The 24,004-nt window shown below is 43.6% G+C and overlaps 2 protein-coding genes across 5 annotated transcripts in view; one reads left to right on the forward strand and one right to left on the reverse strand.

The window, feature by feature from the left end:
* Positions 1 to 292: 292 nt before the first annotated feature.
* On the forward strand, positions 293 to 4,664 carry npas4a (neuronal PAS domain protein 4a). The gene is made up of 8 exons (XM_086157999.1): positions 293 to 607; positions 974 to 1,134; positions 1,236 to 1,338; positions 1,428 to 1,725; positions 1,844 to 1,953; positions 2,121 to 2,256; positions 2,359 to 4,118; positions 4,240 to 4,664. The coding sequence occupies exons 1-8, from the start codon at positions 433 to 435 to the stop codon at positions 4,266 to 4,268; spliced, it is 2,772 nt and encodes a 923-aa protein (XP_086014125.1). The 5' UTR covers positions 293 to 432; the 3' UTR covers positions 4,269 to 4,664.
* A 2,945-nt stretch (positions 4,665 to 7,609) lies between these two features.
* The window catches only part of mrpl11 (mitochondrial ribosomal protein L11), a 50,481-nt gene continuing 34,086 nt past the window's right edge, over positions 7,610 to 24,004 (reverse strand). For all 4 annotated transcript variants that reach the window (XM_086158000.1, XM_086158002.1, XM_086158001.1 and 1 more), the window contains 4 exons: positions 18,569 to 18,664; positions 12,544 to 12,637; positions 12,027 to 12,186; positions 7,610 to 7,850 (listed from right to left, as the gene is read on the reverse strand). In XM_086158000.1, the coding sequence (XP_086014126.1) occupies positions 7,736 to 7,850; positions 12,027 to 12,186; positions 12,544 to 12,637; positions 18,569 to 18,664 (465 nt within the window). In that variant the 3' untranslated portion in view covers positions 7,610 to 7,735. The remainder of the gene's footprint in view (positions 7,851 to 12,026; positions 12,187 to 12,543; positions 12,638 to 18,568; positions 18,665 to 24,004) is intronic.

Raw genomic sequence — 24,004 nt, forward strand, 5'->3', positions numbered from 1 at the left:
CCTCTCCACCCTCCCTCCTCCGTTTTACGTCGGTGTTGGTGCGTCGGGAGCCCCCCTACACCGGCGGAGTCCCAGGCTATATAAGTGACCGGCGAGCAGAGTCCTCCAACCAGACTGACGGGATCCGGGACTGGTCGTGCAAAGAGACGCCGATTTTCAACCCCCATCCCCAGAGCCAGCATCCTGGTTCCGGGCGCTGCGGACGAGAGAGAAGGGGTTTCAAAACCCATCTCTGGAGGACAGAGAGAGTGGGGGAAAAAAAAGGGAAAATAACATAAAGCTGACATGAAGATACAATAACAAACCTTTGCAGCTCCGCCACCACCTGACCCTCCTCACACACACACACACACACACACCACCTCCTCTGGCAAACACCACAACTTCTGCACCCGGAGGAATCTCGGCGGCTCCTCAGCGCGCCAGCCCGCCATGTACCGCTCAACCAAAGGCGCGTCCAAGGCTCGACGGGACCAGATCAACGCCGAGATCCGGAACCTGAAGGACTTGTTGCCCATATCCGACGCGGACAAAGCTCGTCTGTCATACCTGCACATCATGTCTCTGGCCTGCATGCACACCCGGAAGTCCGTCTTCTTCACTCAAGGTGAGCGACTCCCAGTACGGCGACCTGTTGATCGAGGCGGCCGCGTTACCGCAGAGCACGACTCACTCCGCTTCGTCTTCAGTTCAATCAACAAGTGTTTTCTGTTTTCTTTTACTTCCCTCCGTGACACGACTGTTCCTAGGTGAACGGTGTTTCACGGTCGGGCGTCGGAACGGTGCCACTCGTTTCAGCACCGCGGACAGCGACTCCCCCGAACCCGCTTTTTACGCGGAGACGAGGCGGCGTGTCGCTGTCCGTGGTGCTGAAACCACCGCGGACCTTCGCGTCACCTCACTCCCCGGCGAGTTTTATTAACATCCGCATGGCCTTCCGTGGCTTTTTTTTTTCTCTTTTCTCCTTTTCCAGAAGCGGCGAGCGGTGCCGGTGAGGAGAGCACACGGTTTATGTCTTTCCACGAGCTGTCGGAGTTGATGCAGGCGCTGCCGGGGTTCTTGATGTTGCTGACGGGAGAGGGGAAGCTCCTGTACCTGTCAGAGAGCGTCTCCGAGCACCTCGGACACTCCATGGTAAGACGACGCAAGTGTGTGTGTGTGTGTGTGTGTGTCAGCCGCGTTCACGCTGGCGGTGAGGGGGCTTCGTAAATAACAGATTTTTTTTTTTTTGTCAGGTGGATCTCGTGGCGCAGGGAGACAGTGTGTATGACATAATCGACGCCTCAGATCATTTTATCATGAGGACCAATCTGTCAGCGGCTCGACCGGCAGAGGCAGGTAAGGCTGGACGGATGCATGGATGAAAATCACCTCCCACCTCCGGCCCCCTTGCATGAGTCGTAACCCCAATCTCTCCTTTTTCCAAGATCGCCTCTTTCGATGCCGCTTCAATACGTCCAAGTCGGTGCGGAGGCAGAGCGCCGGGAACAAGCTGGTGCTGATCCGAGCTCGGTGCCTCTCCCCCCCCTCTGCCACGCCCGCCGCGGGATCCTACTGGACCTCCAACCCGGTGTGGGTGTGTTTCTGCTCACCTTTGGAGCCCCACCCGAGCCGCCCCGGACCTGAGTCCACTCCGAATCCGTCACCGACGGACGCCAACTTGTTCCTGGCCTGTTTCCAGTCCGCGCACAGCCGGGACATGCGGCTGCAGGCCGCCGAGGACAGGTGTGTGTGACACACACGGCATCTCCCTCCTTTTTTTTTTTTTTTTTTGCATGTTTGTGCACATGACAAATGAGAGAACGAATTGTGACCCCCCGCATCGTCCCCCTCCTCCCCTCAGCGTGAGCGCGTATCTGGGTTTCGGCGTGACAGCCTTACGCGCTCGCTCCTGGTACAGCCTCCTCCACCCACAGGATCTGTCACATGCCTCCGCGCAGCACCGCAGCCTATGTGAGTGTACTCATACGTTCCTACACACTGCCATTACAACCGTGCACGCCCACACGCTGTACCCACTATGCGCATCTGCACGGCGAAAAACACGACGACGATGATAATGATGGTGATTAATAGGGTTACAAAATTGAGCTAACGCGAGCTGTGACTCTTCCCGGCAGTGAGAGATGGAGGAGAGGGCAGAGCTGAGATGGTGGTGCGTGTGCAGACTCAGGACCAGTCGTGGATTTGGCTGTACATGGTGCTCCAGCTGCAGCCCGGAGAAATCCCCATCAGCAGCAACAACTACGTCATCAGGTAAGCGCCGCCTTCTCTGAGCCGCTCCATTGTTTAAATTCTACCCACGTTTCAGTCTAACTTCCTGTGTCTCCTCTTTCTTCTCCCCTCCCCTCCTCTCAGTGACTCTGAGGCTTGGTCAGTGCGTCAGCAGCTCAGCTCAGAGCAGACTCAGCTCACTCTGGTTCTGAGTTCTGGTGCATCGCAGCAGGAGACTCTGAGCCTCCAGTCTCCAGACACCCTCTCCAGTCCAGACCAGGTCTTCACCCCAGGAAGCAGCGGCCTGTCCGCCCAGTCCTTTGACTTCAGCACCGCTGGCTGCAGCGTGGGCTCCTCCGACGACCCCGGCAGCTCTGCTACTGAGCCCATGCAAGTGGAGGGAGACCCCCGCTCGAGCATCTCCTCCTTGGAAGAAGAAAGTTTATTTCAGCAACATCCAACTGAGACCCCCTCGGCTGCTTCCTCTCCCACCCCTGTCACTGTGGAAACAGTAGCAGACTTAGACTTTCTAACCCAGAACATTCTCCTGCCGCCATCGTTCCAGCTCGACCCTCCGCTGCCAACGCTCCCCCTACCGCTCCCTCCCGTGCCCACCTCACAAGCTCAGCAGACCAAAGAGTTTGTGTGCACCCCGCCCTACACGCCACACGTTGGCGGGGCTAGCTTCCCTTTCGGCGAACCCCTCTTTAGCTTCGACCCCACCGGCACGACCACGCCTCCTCCCTCTGCCACGACCACCACCGCCACCACGTCCTTGGCCCCATCGACGACCCCGCCGGCCCCGCCAACAACCGCCTCCAGCCCTGCCCCTCCCTCTACCCTGTCTGCCAAACTCCCCCTCACACTGCCCACTCCAACCACTGAGCTGCTTTTTCCAGTTGAGCCTTGCAGCGGCTCGCTTTATGAGAAACTGCCCCCGACCCCTGATAGCCCCAGTGACGGCGACTGCACAGTGATGACCCTTCCTGAGGTACGGGGTCCCCTGTATGTAGATGTACCACTGGGTGCTCTTCAATGTCCCCCCGACGGCCTCCTCACCCCCGAGGCGTCACCTGGTAAGCAGCCGTGTCTTTCCTTCTTCTCCCCAGAAAGGGAGAAGGAGAGGGCAGAGATCTCCCTCTTAGCTCAGCATATCAGCTCCCTGGCGGAGGGATTCTATGTGGACCCGCTGTTGTCCAAACTCTCTCCCCCCTCCATGTCACCCTCATCCTCCCCGCCGTCTCCCTTTCTCACTCCGGCCATAGAAAGCGCTGAGGTGGATACAGTCCATATGGGTCGGGAATTTTATCCCATCAAAGCATGGAGAGGTCTGGACATTCCCATGTTCCTCGATGACGACGACTCTCTGTTTGAAGAGAACATCCTAGAAACTCTCCTCCAAGACGACTATGCTCTACCCCAGTCCCCAGCCCTCTCCTCGCCTTCCCCTCTGGCCTCCCCTGTTCCTAACTCCTCAAGCCCAACCTCTCCTCAGACCCCAGTGTGCTGGCACCAACCTTCCCAGTTTGAGGGAGCGGGCCACATATGTAGCGTCCAATCGTCGCGATCTAACCCCATGGCTGGGTGCGGGGAGACCGTGGCCGCAGAGGCTGTGACCAAGGAAGAGGGCGAGGGGCTAGCGGAGGAAGCAATGGAGATCGAGGTGGTGTCATCTCCTGTGTCCTCTTGCTCCTCCATCCCAGCTTCCCCTCCGCTCATCCTCACTGCTTCCCCGAGCCCCGCCACCTCCTCACCCGCCATGTCTTGCACTCAGTCCCTCCTGGAGGAACTGGCCGTCCTGGAACCCATGTTTGGGGCAGGTGCCTCGATCGCCCCTGGTTTAGGGCAACAACCTGAGTTGTATCAACTCCAGTGTCATCCATCGCCACAGTGCTTCCACAAAGGTACGAGTCTTGGCTTTTACTTCTCATTCATCGCCCGCTGATGTTAAAATGAGTTTGCCAAATACCTCTTTGAAATGGACTTGCTAACGGCCTGTTTTTTTTCCCCTTGTTTCTCTTTCAGATGGGAGTGGAAGTGTTCCTCCGTTCTAAAATAAGTCTGTGACTTACTTCATTAAGTATGGCATATTGTCATATTTTGTGGAGCCCCTTTTACTGAAAAGTAAAAACTAATTAAGTGTATAAATATACATAATGTATATACAACTTAAGGACTTTAATTCCTACATGTCTCCCGAGAACAAAGATTGGCTTTATATTTTTGTTCAGTAATCTGTACAAAATCGGTGCAACCTTTACACAATGGCAAAACCACATGGACCCATAACTGACTGGGTTTTGGGTCCATGAGGGGTCTCAAAGTGTCTCTGTAATGAACTATGATCTGAGAGAACTTGTCTGAACTTGTAAGCATTGTTTAAGTTACAGAAACGCATCTGTATTCACTCGTAGTGAATTATCTGTTGTGGCAAAAAAAAAAAAAAAAAGGGTTAAAAAATTCTTGCTATTTCAATAGGGAGATCAAGTATAGCCTTTGTCTGAGCTGCGGCAATGCAAACCCCAATCTCAAACACTTTGGGAGTCAAATGTTTACAATTTTTTTTTTCTTTTTTTTTTTATCAGAACGAGCACTATTGGCACAACAAACCAGAAGATATTTTTTTGTCGCTTTATACTCTCCAGTCTTTCAGCTCTGATTTGGTTGCATACATCAAGGTAACATGAAAATCAATAATGTAATAGAACTTAAAAATCTGAGACGCTTTGAGCTTTGGGTTTGCAGCTTCGGACCTTTAACATTTCATATTTATCTCTCCATCTAAAATCTTGTGTATCAATGTGATGTGCAAACAAACATACAGACAAAAAAGACACATGGAGAGATCCTGGCATGTGTGAAGATCTCTGAAATGTTTAAGGTTTAAGTTGCTTCAATAGATGTCACACCGGACAAGAGAATTGCCTGGAGGGTTGCCGGAGCTCTGATCACGCAACAAATCCACATTGTACTGTATATTAGACTCTGAATGTGGGCTCTTCAGGTCACTCCTGGCCTGAGATCAGTAGGCTGGATATTCTTGCAGCATCAATATTTGCAATGCTGGCAGCTTATAGCGGCTCCTGTGTGCCTGAAATGGTGCTGACCTGCTGAACTCTGAACTCTTTATCATGTCCATTCAACATGGACAGTTACATCGTTACTCCACTGGAGTGCGGTGCAGTGAGGCACAATTGACTATGTGAATGCGCGATTCTTCTTTTTTGAGAGGGGTTAGAATACAAAAGTTTTGTTTTAAAAAATGAATATAGGGAAGGGGTGCTATTTCTATTCAGTTACCAAGCGACACGGGTTGAGAATGGTACTATTCCCATGGTGTCGACATGCTCACGTAGAGTTGTCTACGGTCAAGTAAAGGATTGATTCCTAGTTCTAGCTATTAAAGGCTAAGTTAATATAAATGTGTAAAATTATATTATTGTATGTGTGATATTTGAAAAGATTAATGCATATGCATTGTTTGTGATTAAGGGCATATGTTCTTTTCAGGAAGGCTGTGCACATTCGTACATTTGTATGAAACAGTTTTGGGTTTGTATATACGAGATTTTTATTGCATAAAATATACTACATTCATCTTACCTATTGCAGAATGGACATTGTGGACCAGTGTTCTATTGTGTTGCTTATAAGTGTATTTGGTTGTCATACAAATGCATTTATATTAAAGTGCACTTAATGCGGCTGATGCATTTGTGTCGTCAGAGTCAAGCCCTCGGTTCCTCCCTCAGTCTCATCATCATACCAGCATCCTGCCTCATTCCCTCCCGCCCATACACTCTCCTCCATTTCTTCCCCTGGAGCGAATTTCGCTCAGCAACAGCACTGACGCACACACATGACGAGACACAATGAGACTATCTGACTCAGACTGACGCACACACTTGGCATCAAGGTTTTCGCGTATGAGCATTCGCATTGACAATTGGCCTCCCACCTTTAATGATGCACGCACGCACACACACACATACGTAGGTGTACGACTCCCACCCTCCCGTCTCCACTTTACAAATCCAACTTGCCCATATTCACTCCATACCTGTGACCATCAGAGCTCAGAATGGCGTTCGACTCCATATATAGGCATTCCTGCTTACGACTTCTGACTGAAACAGCCTCCAATCTATTCTCAGCCTCCACTGAAAAGACTCAGTGAGGGGAGGGGGAGAAGAGAGGGGAGACAAAGGAAGCATGAGGGGAGACTAAAATTAGAGGTACAGTAGAAAGGGATGTGGAGCAAATCAATACGGTTTCTATTGAAAAAAAAATTGCAATAAAATAAGAGAAACACGGCCATTAAAAGGGCATTATGATGGGAATATGCCCGTGATTTTTGTAAGAGTGCTTACATGGGTGTATCCTGTGCAATACAAAAACATAATTTAATATAAGTTACAGGGGAAAAAAAAAAAGCATAGATTTCGTACCTTATAGTTTCTTCAACTGTACATTTTGTTCCAACCCAATGAAGAGCACTTTCTGTAAGCGTTAGCGTGAGCTACAGCGTTACAAGAGTGACTGCTGCTATCTTCTGGCCAAAGGAAACATTGCAACTAGAATGGTCCGTTGTGTAAGAGGCCATATCAGGAAAGGTTATAGAGAGGTTACACATAAGAATGTTATTTCAAAATTGCCATTTGCGCTAAAATAAAACATCACATTAAATAAAGATTCTGTCAATCCATATTCAGTGAGGGGCAGAAACATATGACAGAGCTGATCTACTTAATTTTATATTTCATGAGTCTTGATATTGAAGAAATCAGTGATCTGCTGACGGTTGGAGATTCATTTCCTAATTAAATAGTCGCTTTAGTTTAAAAAAAAGTCTAGAATTGTAAAAAATGTCATGAAAAGGTCTGAGGTGGCTACAACAAACTTGTGGTTGTCTGATTACCAGTTCAATCACAAATATATTTCACGTATGGTAGTTTTTGCAATGAGACATAATAAATAACCTTCGACAAATCTGAAACACGAAGGTCTAACCCCGCATGACAATTCAATATTTAAGGAATGTAGAAAATATGACAGATCAACACTAATCCCATGTGGTATTTGTCATAGTAACATATGGAATCAATTACACATTGATGTGCCGTGGGTATAAGATTTGGGAAAACATCTGCCAAAGAAGGGAAAAAAAGCTAAATTGCCTCAAGTAGTGTTAATAATAGATATAACATCAAAGACTTTGAATATACAAACTCCTCCATGGCACTGAAATTACACTTTCATAAGCCTGGCTCAGTTGAAAAGCAACTTTGGGATCATTGATGCTTTCAATATGACGGAAATATAATGTGAATTATTTGAATAGTTTGCCTAAACAAGACAATATGGCTGTGAGATACTGAAGGACACACAGGAAACATTCAATGTTAGCCAGATGTTCTATTTATCTAGAGCTCAACTCTGCACTGTACACTTATTAAAAAAAAAAAAAAAAAAAAAAAAAAAAAAAAGAGGAATGGGGGACAGTAACAGAAATGGGAGGTCTTCACTTCTTCTTGCCCGTCGAAGCTTCGGCTGCAGCAGCTGCTGCTGCGGCTGCATCAGCTTTCAACTTTTCTTCCCTCTCCACCAGGAAGGCTTGATACTCTTCTGCTGAGAGGCTGACAAAAACGTGGGAGAGAGATAAGAAAAATGGATATCGAGCAACTAGATTTTGTTTGAGTTACCGCGAAAGGAGAGTGTAGTCAGCAGTAAAACGCTGTGGAAAGAAAAAAAAAAATGGATGATGACTTTTTTTTTTTTTCGGCTGGTCTTTGATTAAATTAGGCGGCATGCAGATGAGGTACCTAATAGAATGAAGTTGTTTCAAGAGGAATTATCATAAAATGTAACACTTGATAGCAGAAAATCCTTCAAACATCCATCTTTCAGTGTCATTCCCACAAAATGCCTTTATGTCTTACTCAACGCTATGTTCAACCACCGTTCAAGGCGGATTCCATTAAAATACAGGCACAGATTTATTTCTCTGTAGACAACACTTTCAATAAATCATAATGCAATGGAGCTGCAGGACACGTTAACTTTTAAGTACAGCTGAGAAAGGGATTCTGGGGAATAGTACAATATCATTAACTGAATCACATGTCTGGTTGGGGGAGTGAGGATGTGCTCAAGTAGAAAAACCAAAAATAGTTCAAAGAAAAATATGTGGAATGCTGTGAACCTTGCGAATGATAAGTAGAAAAAGCGTGGTATTATACACAGGTGGAGCTTTAGAAGAAGAACAATGTACGTGCCTGAGTGTGGGCGGGGAAGTCGCACCCACAACAGGTAATGCAATCTAATCAGCATACAAGATATTTGATGTTTCAGAAGCTCACAGAGTTCATTTTTGTTTACACCACTTGAGGCCTTCCACTTCTCTAATTTTCAAGACTGTGGCATTTTCGCCTTGGTTGGGATGATTCACCGCTAACTCCGTTCTTCCCGGTGCTTGTCCTGGACTGCAAATGATTGTTGGTCCTTATTGTACACGTTAATTCAATCCAACAGGTGTATTTTATATGTAAAAGAGGACATTTAGAATTTCTATCAATTTTTTGCAAAGTAATTTCTGTTATCACTTGTGTGAAAGTCAGCCTTGCGCTCTTTTTATTTTCTTATATCTGACCTCTAGTGGCAATTAAGAGGAACAACAATCTCATGATAATCAGGATCATTCACACAAACAACCCAGCAATGAGTGTATGGCTCTCGATATTTAGGAAACTGTGGCCGCGATCCGATCGTCATTATTGGACCGTAAGGTTCCTTACTGAGAGAAATGCACCCCGACAACATGGCAGCCATAATTAGATCTCTAAATGCTGCTTTGGTTCTTTCTGTTCAGCCTGCATCTTTGACCCACGAGGGATGATATAGAAGGGGAAACTATCCACACATTTGAAAGATTATACCAAACACAACAGAGAGAGGTGAGTGTGAGGAGACACTGATAACGCACCACGCAAGATATCAATGATTACAGGGTAGCTTTTATCTTGTGCCACAGCTGAATAATAAGCTTGTATCTTTTGGCCTTTAAATCTCATACTACAAAGAATGAGGGAAACGTGACAACTGAAGCTTCTCCTAACTTATTCTTATTCTTATTTGCTGGGTTTCTTGCTGGTGTCCAAACTACACATATAACACCAACTGGAAAAACAGACTCTTGTTGCACAAAAAACCCAATATGGGATGTGTTTTTTCAGAAAATATTTCTAATCCAAACAGATTGAAAACAAATGATAGCACAGATGGAAATGGTCTAGCATATTCTGGATATCTCACGCTGAATTCTTCTTTTAATATATGAATTGGATGAAAGTACATTCATCCGAGTGGTCAACATCAGTAGACAAAATGTACCCCCCCCCCAAAAAAAAATTATAATAATAATACATATAAATATGATAAATAATAATTATTTTTTACTCAAGTTACAACCTGATTAGTGTGATATTCTTCACCACGCTGTGAATTACACAGTGGAACAACACACATGGACCAATTTAAGTGGCACTTTTGTATTAATTGCAGTTCCACCATGGCGGAGCCCATATTATAACAGTCATCACATTATTAAGCTAGTGTGAGCACAGCTATTATATATTCATAAGTCGGTAGAATTTTTTAACTTCAGTTTCTCAGTAGCAAGAATTATGTGGTGAGCATCCATGTGTCTTTTAAAGACCGTTGCGTGCTTGTTTTATTATTGAGAACACAGATTAATGTGGGTACGTCAGAAGTGAATCAGCCTCTCCAATGACAGTTGAAATGTCTTCAAGGCAAAAAAAAAAGAAAGATTTGACACAGATCATGACCCGGATGACAGAGCCCTCACAGATTTGACGTGGGTATACTAATTTTTAAAGTTTGCGACACGTTAGATAAGAGATTAGGTTATTTTTTGACAAAGAATGCCAGGAGTTTCATGGACCGACTACGGGAGTGTTTACTTCAGTCGTAGCTCCCCGTATCTTTTTCAGAAGCAGGAGTGTGTCAGATTGATGACTGACATTTGACTAAGCCAATGCCAAGGACCTGATGTAAAAATTCTATTTTAATTTGAATGTTGAATTCTTGTTTAGATCTCCCCGTTGCCAAGACAAGAATTCTCCATGATCCGGATGAATGAGAACAGACAATTTGAATGGTGTTTTTTTCTTTCAACTAAGAATTCGCAATCATTTGAACACTACAAGAGCGTCAGGAAAAGTAAACTTCAGCGTGCTCGTATCAACAGTTACGGTTTATTGCTAGATGGGCTGAGTGTCATGTCAGTGGTGTCTACATCAAGCCATCTATCCCGCTGTCGCTATAAAGTCCTGTCTCCTCTCTGAGCCTAAACCGTTAACAATGCATGCTAAAAGTACAGTATGTATAGTGTCAGGTAGATTTGTGCACTTTAAACATTCGCATTGCTGCTAAGCTGTGAACTTTTTTTTTTTTTTAAATAATGAAAGAAGGATGTTTTGTAATGTTCATAAAAAACATGGATTGCTGTGGGTATATAATATTGAGAATGGGTTGCTCTTTTACCAAAACCTTATGAAGGTGCAATTACTGGAGTTTACAATTTGCAATAGGAATTATGGGACAAATTCCCAAAATGTGAACAAAAGCAAATATTTAGCAGTAAAAAAAAGACAAAAAACAAAAAAAACCAGAACATTGAAGTGACTTCTGTCATTGGAGCCAGTTGTCATTAGTTGCACTAACAGCCATATATGCCAGCGTAAATTGTGTTTACCACTGATGACATACCTTTTTCGAGTGTTTTATGGTTGTTCCTGCAAACTACTGCAATAGTCGACAGAAATTCCACGAGCAATGAATAACATTAGCCTCTAACAACCTAAACACTCAGACTCTCCTGCATGACAGGAAAAAGCAGAACTCATATCAATACTGCATAAAGGTTCCTGAGACTGATATCAGGGCACATTCCAGTGTGACTGTGTTTGATTTAAGCTTTCAGCAAAACAAAACCCCTGCAGTTGAGGTACTGTGAGATTGAAAACATAATGTAGACACATTGTGGCTGTATGGCAGATAGAAGCATTCTTTTGCCAAGAACCATAGCAACAGCAAGCGGTTGTCACTGTGCATGGAGTGAAGTGGCTGTATCTGGTGATCAGAATGCAAAGCATGGCAAAACTGTTGGTTTTATGAGGCTGTTTTAATTAAGAGCTCAGCTTGAAAGAAAAGGCAAATAATTATTTTCCTTTTTTTTTCGTCCTTACATCACAACGAAAGTCGCAAACATCATGTATCGACCAGGTCGTTAAAGTAAAGATGGCAACGTCCCCTCCCCTTACAGAGGCAGCAAGAAGTTAACTGGTCAACACAATCCTGGAATTATATTTTGGGGGGGATGTTACAGTAAAAAGAAAGAATCAGAGAGCTGAGCTGAAATATGAGAGCAGCTGTTGCACGAGAGCACCGAGGAACAACGAACCCGAGTGCAAGCGTTACATTTTGAGTGCAATTATAGCCTATTTCGATCAAAGCGAGGCTGATATGACTGCAAGCCTGAATTTGAACGTAAAATAATAAAGGCGCGTTCAATTTTAAAAGGTCACACTACTGAAGAGAAAATGAAGAGAATACAGAACAAATGCTCTCAATTGTTGCCAAAGATGATTTGCATGGGGGCTGCAAACAATTGACACAGACATGCTTGACATATTATTACGCCGGGTACATCTGTGAATCTAGTTTCTTAGCTCTTAGACATTATTACGACCGAGGTTGATAAAAAATGCACCAAGCATGAGAGAAGTACTCACTCGTTGACAACCTTGATGCCCAGTGAACGGGCTGAGCCAATGATACTTTTGACGACCGTCTCGAGGGAGGTGTTCCTCGTTTTGAAGCACTCATCCTCAGCTTTCACCTGTGCAATTTCATACACGGCTCTTATTGAAACCATTCCTGCGGTCTCGAGGCCTTCAAACACATGAAAGAGACGAACGGAGGGCATAAAGTGAATGGAAAATGCAATAAACGCAAAAACATCATCATGAAAAGGAACTGAGTCGAGGTGATGTGCGAGCTGGTGCGAACGTTGAAAAAGTTTTAAAGGTGGAATTAGGTGGAATCAAGGGTTTAGAGACTCTTGCTAAGAGCATAAAAAGGAAATCCATAATTCCCTTTTCTTATTTCTCTACCTTTTCCACCTCCTTCATGTGCTTGCTCAGCATGTAATGAATAGAACATCAATGGAACCCGTGGCGAGAGACAGAGGGAGAGACACGTGTCATTTGAGTGCAGGGTTACAGGGTTGAAGGCAGATGCACATCTCACCCGTCTTTCCAGCGCCTTTCGCAATGCCAGCCGCCTGCTTGAGGAAGTATGACACCGTGGGCTTTCCAATCTGCAGATCATATGTTCTGTCAGGCTGCGGAGATGAATTGAAAGCTTATGAAGTGAGTACACGTACCAAAGGCTCAGAATTCACACCAGATATGTCAGGTTTAACAGTTTAAAGAAAAAAGTAAAGTTTACTAATGCGTCAACGTAAGGAGAAAATGGCTCAAATAATATCCAACCATCCACCTCTCAGCAATGTCGACAGGCCAGTTACTTATATAAAAGGATAATAAATATCGAGGTAAATTAATCCAAAGGAGGGGAAAAAAAAAGAGACTGAAACGCAACATGAAGGGAAACAAAGACGAAACTACAACTTTAACAAATACTGACACCCAAAAGAAGTTAGTCAAGTGCATTCAACTTAGCATTCTTCATGAGCGACTCCTTTAATTTGCTTTAATTTTCCTCCGGTGCCTTTTATTGTAATTTGGCACAAAAAAAAAAAAATTAAAAGACAAAATTAAACAAAATTAAATGTATTTAATTTGATTATCAATCTTACTCTTTTTACATCTTTCACTAAAGAGATGATAGAAAACTACTAAAGTTGCAGGTAAAACAACAGTAAATCAACCTTCAATGCTGCAACTGCATCAGCATCATGATTACTGTGTTTCAGGGCGCTCATCAAGAGAGGGACAGTTTGTTTCGTATTCCATAACTGCTTTGATTCAGGATAGATGTCGGGTGTCCCATTTGCCAGTCGATCACAAGCCCACGTATTGAGATCAACAGCCATTCTCGCTCTCATTCACATTAGGGTCTTAAATTAACCTTTTGTATGTTTTTTGGGGGGAGATTGTGGGAGAAAATCAGAGAAGCCCATGCAGAGAAGCCAAATCCCCCTGTCTACATCTAAAATGTGGTAAATATCAATTCATAGAGGTAAGAGAGGAAAAATAATTTTGCCGGATTAGGCCAGGAATTCTTTCAGTCATGAACCTGTCACACAATTTTGTGATCAAATTTCCCTGTTTGAGGTGGAAGCATATTGTGAGGAAAAGGCTGCAACCTGTTAATTTAATTGTTAAAATATGAAGCAGAAATGTTTCAAGACCCACTGCATATAAAATGTTTTTCATTTTCCCCAACTTTTATTTCAAAGTGAAAGATTCAGTTTAAAAGTACACAGTGAATCTAATGCTACACAGATAATACATCAGATGGGAGATGACATCTGCTCTCTACGCTAAAAGGCAGACATGTCATGATCTGCTCCTTCTACAGCTAATGTTCTAGGAACTTGTATCTTGGTGTCAACAACTGTGGAATGACTACAATTACAAGACACCATAGAAACTAAAATCCCCCAAAATATGTAAAAGAAAATTACATTGGCTGCTAATGAGAAAGGGACTCAGGAGACTTTTCCAGCAGCTTTGCATAGACTGCAATCCTTTACAGAAAAACAAAAAAAGACAAATGTGTGTCTTTACCTAGAGTCGCCATCCCTAACATTTGGTGACAACAATTTAGTGAAAGTATATAAATAAATACAATTGCACAAATCCATTATGTGTGAAGGAAGACTGGATTTGGAAAAACATCACACCCACTCACATCCAAGAAGCGTCTCAGAGACAGCTATGATTACATGTTGTCAACTGTCAGACGCAGGTACATGAAACATTTCCGCTGGAGTTCTACTTGTTAAATCGGCTTCTTGCCACTGAGCCAGGAAATATTGATCAGGACGTCACAAATAATCCTTTGTTCAAGTCACCGGAAACTTAAAATAAGGCTACATCAGTCTGGTCAATGAACGAAAGATAATCTGCCTCTATTTGAAAATCTTTGTATTTTTAAAAGAACTGTGGCTCTAAGCGGAACACAATTGTCTGGTTTTTGCTTTATTTCATAAGGCTATAGATATTCATATAAATAAATGATGAACGATATATATTTTCTATAAATTAATAAAAATGAAGTAGCTACAAATAGATGTGAGATTAAATATTCAGCATTACGTCATGATTAATTAAAATACAGAATTGATTAAAGCAATTTATGGCGTCATTTTCTCTCTCTTATGGCGTCATCAGTTTCTCTTCTATTCATCAATCATTGAATGAACCTTGTGTTTGTCATTTAAGGGACTTCAAAATTGGGAATAACAAAAAAAAGGGGCTGAAAATGAACGGTGGAGCTGATGAAGTGAATCAAAAAGCATAGGGATAAATTCTGCACCGCTTGGACGTTCACTTATTCACTTAATGGCCCACTTTTCACTTAAATCATTTAAATAGTTCTAGAACTCCTATATCCTTTCACTACATATCCTTTCACATTCATTGCCGCTTGGCCTGATTTTTATCGATACTTTAAATAGCATAACTTCGATCAAGGGATGTTGATTTGAGAATCTTCAACAAACGCACGGGTCTGAGGTTCTTCTCTTGAAACTTTACTTTTTCTCTCTGGAATGAAACCCCACAGCTCTTACAGGTTTGAGGCTAACCTTCCTGACACTACCTTTAGGTCTAACTTGATGGCTCTCCTGATTCTAACTCCACTGGTCAAGATCAGCCAGCGGCACAGGTAAGATCTGCTCAGATTCGAGCAATGTTTATCACTGGCGGAGTAAAAAAAAAAAAAAAAAAAAGCATTGTAATGACTGAGGTGCAATGGTTGGGTAACATTTCTAAGATCCAGCTGAAATGTATGCGGTGATAGAGGACACTTGCATTTAAATCATGCTAAGTTGCATATCATTTGTGGTTCCGTATTTTAAAGATACATCCAAAATGGCTGACGGTAAGAACAGCATTACTGAGGATGACATTTTGTCTCCAGAGGATGGAAATATTCCATCCGACTGATGACAGTGCTGAGAGACTTTATGATGGAGCAGATGAATTCTTATTTTAATATTCAATTTTTTGATTGAATTTTCCAGTCATGCAGATGGATCTCAATCTGGAGAAAAAAACTGTTCATTATTGAAGACAGTGGGAACTGAGAGCGAACTAGACCAGTTCGCCATTTCTGAACTCGTATAGTGCAACGTCATTAGAACTTTTGCATGTCAATGTATTCTGTTTTCATGCTGTTTCACTGACTAATACTAAAAGGACATTATTTTCACATTAACCACTTAATTTGTCTGACACAGTCTTTGACTTGGAGGAATTCCACGAGTCACCGGACGTATGAGAGCCGAAGAAAGTTCATGATACTTCGAGTAAGACGGAAATTTTCATGTGAATTCACCTTTTTGTAAACACGGCAGTTTTTTTCATTCAATTTGTGGGTCAAACCTCAGTGCTCTCTGAGCCAAACATGGAGAAAAATAGAAGATTAGATGGGTAATAAAAACAGCAGGCATGCAGTACATCATCTGAAGCCTCCTTTTCAGTTTCTCTTTTTGTGCGAGAGAATAAGCATCTCCTGAGAGCATCTCAACTACATTAATCATTTGGAGATTTGGTTACATCATTTTCAAATACCCAAGTCAGGGAAGAATTATAAATACACTGCCCTTGAATCCTGGCTTAATAGGACCATAACTGGCTAGTGTTCAATATAACGTGAATACTAATGTTAATTGAAATTGATGTGAGTGGTGCATTTTAAAATTAACTTACTAATTTTCGTAGACCTCTAAGACCTATGATAACTCTGTGTGTGCTTCTGTCATGATTTATAACCTCATAATGTGATATTTCTAAAAAAAAAAATAAAAAAAAAATAAAAAAAAAAAAACAATTAAATTGAGGTATTAACTTTATTTTGCCTGTCTGTTTGCTCTCTAGCCTGGATCTCTCTCTACCTTCACCTCAGGAACAAAAACTCTTCAACCACAATGACTTATTTTAGCTCTAAATCGTAATCCAGGCTTATACTGTAAATAAGGGACCACACTTACTAAAATCTGGCATTCCAAGTCCATCAATATGTGAAATGAGGACGGTTTTACTTAGATCATTCTCTAACTGGGCAACGATCCTAAGGCTGAAAAACTGACTTGATATTAAAACCCTTTTTCTATCTCCCAAAGATGACCTTTCTATGGAGCTAACACTTTTTCTCCATCGCTGGAGAAGCTATTGGGTCTAAAGTCTGCCATGACTCAGTGCTTTTGATCGCGATGAGCTTCTTTTTTTTCGGAGGGAAGAAAAAAAAATGCAAACAATCAATGAAAGAGAGTAACTGCAGAAACCATTATCCAGGCAGATATGAAATTAAAATATTAAGGCGATAGTTTGACATTTTGATACCCATTAATTTGCTGTCTTGCAGAGAGTTTGATAAAAATATTAATGGAACTTGGATGTCTGTGTAATAACATCTAAGTTAAGTCCAGGAGCCAATTAGCTTAAAGACTGGAAACAGTTAGCCCAACTGTCGTCATCTGTGCAAGTGAAGCCGAGAGGTAGAGGAGGTGGAGGGCACCTTCATAATGCATTTTTTTTTATCTAACAAGTAATGAGGAATGTTGGTAGTTGCAAGGGAATCTTTAATTTTGCATGTATGAATGTCATTATTCAGTTTGGAGAAGACTATAATGTCTTTTTATTCACTGGTGGTTGGAGAGGTCATTAGCATATTTCTGTATGGATGCAGAGAAGACTACAATGCTGCAACTGCCACATTAGGAGTACATTGAAAACATTAAATTTTGTTTTTAAAGGGACGGAAAAACAAGGATAAAATGTTATCAATCTCTAACATATGATAATATGATAGTATTATGTAATATGATAGATATAATAGTATGATAATAGGTAGTGATACACATTAAACATCGAGAGTTCAAAAAAGCAACAACCCAAAACAGAAAACAAAAGAATTGAAAAACACAAAATAAAACTGTAGACTTATTGCTATGTCCACAAAAAGGGTTTAATACTAAAAAAAATTATTAAAATGATGCCTTTGCCTTTTATCAACAATGTTTAACATTATGATTAAACCATAATTTAGTTGATCAGCATTCCATTTAATAATATTGTCTATTAAATTTCCCTGTTTCATTCAATAGATTTAGTGCATAAACAGTTTCTTACTGTAATACAACATCAGTGTTGTTTTCAATTCAATTATAAGTTGCTTTTGATAAGCCTAAATTTCTCAACACGGGAGCTTCAATGGAATCCTGCAGCAAAATAATGAGCCGGCTCACTTAGGACAAAAAAAAAGAACAGACATTTCTCAATGTAACATTCGTGACAGCCGAGGTCATATCTGTCCCCGACCGTTGATGCAAAGATACAGTTTCATCTCTGGATGTTAGGGCTAACCTAACCACTTTCTGGCTTCAGATCCAAGCGGTAACATCATAAAGGTATCGATCTTTTCATCTCAGGCCCTGCTAATAAGGTGGAATCTCTCTATCTGTTCCCTTGAACTGAGATGATGGAGAGCTGGAGATGGGCTGCAGTGAAACCCAGCTGTGAACCAGTCGTCTCAGACAATGAAACATGCCGCACACTGTAGACGTCTGGTGCACTGTGTGTGGAGTGAACTAACCAGCACTGCATTGCAAGCTACCAGCAGATGGCATTGATGGCCAGCATCAGACAGCTGTTGCTGGATATTGTCAAATAGATTAATCCTTTTATAAAAAATGAAAAAAAAAAAATCAGGCGTCTCCTCTTTCACCAGACTTTATTACAATACACATTTGCTCAGCTCTGAGGATTTATCTCGGGAAACCAGACATAAAGAGATGTGTTCAGGGGATGCTGAGTCAAATTACGTGTGCGTGAATGAGAAAAAAAAACTACCCTTTTGTCTTTTTCCTAAGTAATTTGGACCTCTTGAATGCCAATAATTCTTCTTGTCTCCGTGTTCCTCTGGGTATTGCTTCATTAATGAATGCAAATGGTTTGGCTTAGTAATGTGGTCGTGTATGAATAATGGAGGCACTCTGATAACATTACATAGCTGTGGAATCGACCACAGACGTAGGGGGTGTAAAGGGTCAAGAATGGGTGAGAGGAACCCGCAGACGCACCTTCACATGGATCTTGATTGGAAGAGGGATGCCTTCCTTCAGCTCTTTTGTTTTCTCGTTGAAGTCTTTGCAGAACTGCCCGATGGGGATTCCTCTCTGGGTGAGGAAAACATGGAGAGAAAAAAAAAATGATACGTGAATTGCTTGAACGTGCACAAGAAGCCTGGGCCTCTAAGCATTCAGCTGAATGTAACTTGTGTCACACTGTGCTGTCAGAATACAGATGCCGGAGATGCTGTCACCAATCACAAAGTGTCGGAGTTCTGACTACATTCTCACACATGAGCGGCTCAGGGAATGGACGTCTGACGAGATATATGTGTGATGGCCAGCAATGTGTTTTGGTGCTGGAACATTTCTGAGTTGTTTTTTTTTTTCTTTTTCTCCCCCCGGTTCATCTTGTTACTTTCACAATGAAATACATCTTTGTGTGTGATATGGGAGCTGTTGTTGTTTCAGACTGTAAATATAAATGTGTGTGCCACTCATGTATGGTAGTGCCCACAGCCAAAGAAACCAAGTGATGAATGAGCCCCCCGTTTTCCAGCTCGTGCGAGGCCAACCAGAGCGAAAGTAAAATGGATGGGTGACATTAAGTCAACATGCGGCCAACGCTACTCCTTTGCACCATTCCTCTTTAGGGCTGAACTCAGTGGCGAAGCCTAATAAAGAATCTAATTATTACAGCTGAAATTTATACTGGCCTTCACCCACCATCCTTCCCTGGAGGCAACACGCTGATTGAAATGTTCATTCCAGAATTGCGGGAATGGAAAAAACGGGTTTTACACACGATTTAATAAGACTGTGAGTCCACGCCAAAGCCCATTGAGCAGCCTCTTGATTTTAATAATGGATCATATGAAAAATCATTCATCATAAAGACGTTCTGCGGTGATTGGGAGAGGGATGGCATATTTGAGATTAACGAAGTAGAACATTTCCTGAACGTCACCTTCACCGAAGGTTTCACGAGCACCTGATGAATGTTAAGAATCAGCCATTCGATCACCCGCACCGTCATTATCTTGTGTCTACAACGCATCTCATTACCCGCTGCGGTCGCTGTGCATCCGCCAACACAATAACAACATGCGGACCGAAACTTTCACACGTCACATGAGTTGATGCAGATTACAGTTTCAGAGCTGATGGTTGCTATTTGAATGACAATAAATAAAATGCGGCTACATCCCCGAGGGCTGCTCTTGGCTCTGCGGTTTACCCTCTGCCTCCTCAATAACAGTAATCCTATGTCAACCTCACTACCTTCTCAACAAGCCCATACATCCTGCTGCCTCCCATAAACCAACATAGTAAGGGTACCAACATAGTGAGGGTAAACACTAAAGGAGGGGGCGCTGAAGGGAAGTCCAATTAAATATGGATTAATATAAAGGCTGTTATGTGGAGTATGAGTCAAAGCAGCCCCCCAGGCGCCGCCTCACACGTTCAGATCCCGTTCCTTCTGCTCAGTCCATGCGGGATAATGATCTCTCCCACTGACTCAGACGGCCCTTTCATGTCACACAATGACATGAAAGGGCCGCCCCGTCCAGTCCGAGATAAAGCCTGATGCCTCCGAAATTTGCTTAAGCATGGACAGGGAGACAATAGTTGGGCAGAAAGCACTGTGCTAAAGATAGAGAGCGAAATCTGCAACGGCCCTCCCAGATCAGACTGTCCTTTTTGCTCCTAAAAGGATTTGAACAAACTCGGGGAAACACATTTAGCAAATAAAAGAAAGAGTGGATGCAGTACAAGACGTGGCTTGATGACAAACACACATGCACGCCCACGCACAGGCACACAGGCACACACACACACACACATACACTGTCCTGAGCCACACACACGGTTAACTTTACACCAGGGACAGGTAATCATATTTTAATTAAGCAGCACAGGGGACTCAAACTATGAAGATGACAGCATGAGCAAGTTTTATTTTGGCCTTTGGCTATTTAATAGCTTAACAGCAGTAATTACTGCAATGGAGCCATGTTGGTAATTGCTAGCACAGCTTTTAAATGTGGCAGAGGGCTGGCAGGCCATGAAAGAAAGGCTCAAGGTTGGCTCCACAAACTTCCCATGACATTTATCAGAGTGAGAACTGGAACAATAACATTCATGCCCTGGCCAAATGGCTAACCCCCCTCACTGCATCCGAGCATCTAATCATCCTAGAGTCCGAGCTGCTGGATAAATCCTCTCCCCTCCACCATGACTGATGAGAGCCGGGTGCTCTCCAGTATAAAATGGCTGCAGCCCAGCAGCCGAGGCGGGACCTTCCGTGCTGGATGTAGGCGAGGACTTTCAGCCGCACATCATCAGCCGCACATCTTCAAAGCCTTCTGAGATCCTGGATACTCGGGATTAAAAGCTAATCTATGAAGATATTTCTTGTAATCATATGCAGTGGTGACAGCGGTGAGTAATTGCAATATGATGTATTTTAAATCGGCACAATAGCATCTTATTTCTTATAATTACGAGGGCAATTAGGCATTTGCAATTAAAATTGGAGCAGTGTCCATTTGATTTGACCCTTCAACCAGATTCTTTGCAGCTATTTGACACTCTCTCCGTGTTAATGTGATTGGCCTTTCAGCTTCGCTAGCTCTTTTTAACAAGATGTAGCACTCCTGTGGCCCCACAGTGTATGTGTGTGGAGACGGGGCAACTTGAACGGGAGGAGAAAAGTGATAAGACTGTGGGAATGGGAAACAGTCGGGGTGTATTAAAGTTGTCAGGATGCGGCCAGGGATTGTAGTCAATATTTGAACAATTTAGAGGCGTTTGTTTGACCATGGTGAAAGACGGGAGAGTGAGGAGGCGAGGGCCACAGCAGGTCCTCATGAATATGAGTATATTTCTAGATTAATGCAGTAGACTCATTTCAATCAGACAACACTATCAAGTTGAAAAGTGTACGTGTGTGCATATTAAGCTGCCGGGGACTGCTGACAGCGAGGAAATCTTCACTCACTGTGCATGGTCGCAGGTGTCTCTGCGTCTGACTGGACAGGAGGGGGGAAAAAAAAGAATACGGGAGGTGAGAAAGTGAGGGAGAGTAGGTCAAGAGATGTATTGTGCTTATAGAAGCGTGGCAAACATTAAGGGAAAAGGGACACAGATGTAGGATGTGGCCTTGGGGCAGGAGGCAGGATTAATTGCCCCTGGCACACAAGGCCAGTGGATAAATTGCCACGGGCATTTGACTTGGAATGGGGATGTGATACGGTGACAAAGGCCTTACAGTGGAGGGAGGCCGGTGGGTGGTGAGGTTAATTAAAGTCTTCGGTGTGAAACACTCTCATTCATTACCTTCATTACCTTGTTCATTTAATCTGCTCCACATTTGGCATTTTATCACATCCAGCCCCATTGTAGCATCATGCAGCTGATTAGGTTTCATGTTGGACCGCTCGGCCGCAGGCCGCCCGCCCCACACAAAGGGTCTGAGATCGCCTCTGCCAGGCTGCGTGACGGGCGGACGGACAGAAAACGCCATCGGCCAGGTTTGACTGCTGCACGTGGCACGCGGCACCCCTATTGAGTTAACCTGATGGACACACATTTGACAGGATTTGCCGATCCAGAGCAGGGGTGGATTAGTCTTAAAAGTGGAAAATGAAAATGATTTTAACCCCACGTCTCCAGCGGACTGTGCTGAAGCCAATTTTAAAAAAAAAAAATTGAAGAGCTCTGGTCAAGTGGAGCGAACAACATCCAGGGACAATTTGTGACCGCAAACAGGCTCGGGACTTCTTGAAATGGTGCGTTTTTCTTTTTCTCCCCCCCCACCCCCCCTCCTCTTTCTCATTTTTCGTCTCATGCTTTTGTTTGCACCTGGCAGAACAAGAAGAATCTCCTGTTTGAGGGCACACGGATCGAGACCAGGCGATGGCGGAACAAAATGGATTGCATGAAAGAAAAACATTCCATTTTCAACTCCATTAGGTCTCCCTGACCGTCTTGACAGTGTTGTGCTTTTTGCCACTTCACATGATTAATCACGTGCAGAGGCTGCAGCAGAAACCCAGGAGCCCGAACAGCGGGCAGCTGAGACTCAACGCCGGAGATGACTGAATGGTCTCGCCGAACACTGTCAGCAAGAGACAGAGAAGGCAAGAGAATGGGGTGTTTGTGCATCCTTGACAGAATGAAATCTGACTACTACTAATGGTGGTGTTATTAGAAAGCTTGTTGGAGTCTGCGACGGGGCGGGAGGGGGGTAAACTGTAGCAACAAAAGGTGGAATTTAATTCTAGCCTCAGACTCCGAAGAAGGGGGGGCTTTTAAGAAGAATTTTAAACACTGTTGTACGGTTTAAAACCAGGAATCCTTCCAAAACTTCCCTCAATCATGTCTGTAGCAACAACAACAACAACAACAAAAAAAGTGATGACTAAACAGAAGTGAGGACATGTGTCTGCTCCTCGCTCTCCTCTTCCATTCAGCCTCACTGCCCTTTCTCTCTCCATCCTGAAAGTGAGCCAGAGTGCAGAAAGTGACCTTCAACCACACCCACAGGGAACACAAAAGAGGGATAGTAGCAGGGTGGAGGGTAGAGAGGGATAAACACTGAATGCGAGGCAGAGCTTGGATGACGAGGGGGCAAAGAACAAAAAAAAAAAAAAAAAAAAAAAAAAAAAAAAAACAGGCACAAGTGAGGGGGGAAAAAAAAATGGAAAATCTCTGGTCTCTTGGAAGCCAGCAGAGCGCAAAGCTGAATCTGACAAGAAAGATGACTCTCCATCCCTTTTCTCACAAGTGTGATTAAAAATCACTCTAAAATGAAGCCGACACACTGACAGCCGGAGAGTGTGGAGCCTCCGCTTGGAAGTGCAGGCTCAGATGCCTACAGATGAAGGTGTGGGACCTTGAGGACAAGGTGATGCTGCGCAACCAAAAGGAGGCTAAAATTAATTGATTGAAAGAAGATGGCAGTGAGCTGGATCTAATGACTTAACATGGTGATGATTTCCAGTTAGAGAGAGAGAAGAGGGTAAGGGATAGGGGGGGGGAATGGAAAGGGGGAGGGGTTATTAAAGTTGTAACATCTGCCTTTTGAGTTCTAAACGTGTCCACGGGGCAAAGAGCATCTTTCGCTCTACTTCCCCCCCATCTCTGTCTCTCTCTCTCTCTCTCTCTCCACTAAAATGGGGCGGACGCTAAATAAAGGCGTCAACAATGCAAATAATCTACAAACTGGAAGCATAAAGCAGAGTTGGTTTTTTTTTCCTGCTGCCGGGCGCACTGAAATATTCATCATATCTTCAGCCTAAACTTCCCACAGCTGTTGGTGGAGCGGGATGATGGTGGTGGGTGAGTGGGTGGGTTGGGTGACGGAAAAGAGAGGGGAGGGGGGTCTGGATCGCACGCAAGCTGCCTACAAATGAACGCCACGACCGAAGTCGGACGGCGTGAGTT

Source organism: Fistularia commersonii, chromosome 13 (assembly GCF_037954325.1).
Source record: "Fistularia commersonii isolate RoL2024-O1a breed Wild chromosome 13, RoL_Fcom_v1.0, whole genome shotgun sequence".
Lineage (NCBI taxonomy): Eukaryota > Metazoa > Chordata > Actinopteri > Syngnathiformes > Fistulariidae > Fistularia > Fistularia commersonii.

Excerpts from the sequence above, each read along its gene's own strand:
- npas4a (XM_086157999.1), top strand. The coding sequence starts at position 433 with ATGTACCGCTCAACCAAAGGCGCGTCCAAGGCTCGACGGGACCAGATC. Across the intron at positions 2,257-2,358 it reads AGCAACAACTACGTCATCAG|TGACTCTGAGGCTTGGTCAG; the intron begins GTAAGCGCCGCC and ends CCCTCCTCTCAG. Across the intron at positions 4,119-4,239 it reads GCCACAGTGCTTCCACAAAG|ATGGGAGTGGAAGTGTTCCT; the intron begins GTACGAGTCTTG and ends TTTCTCTTTCAG.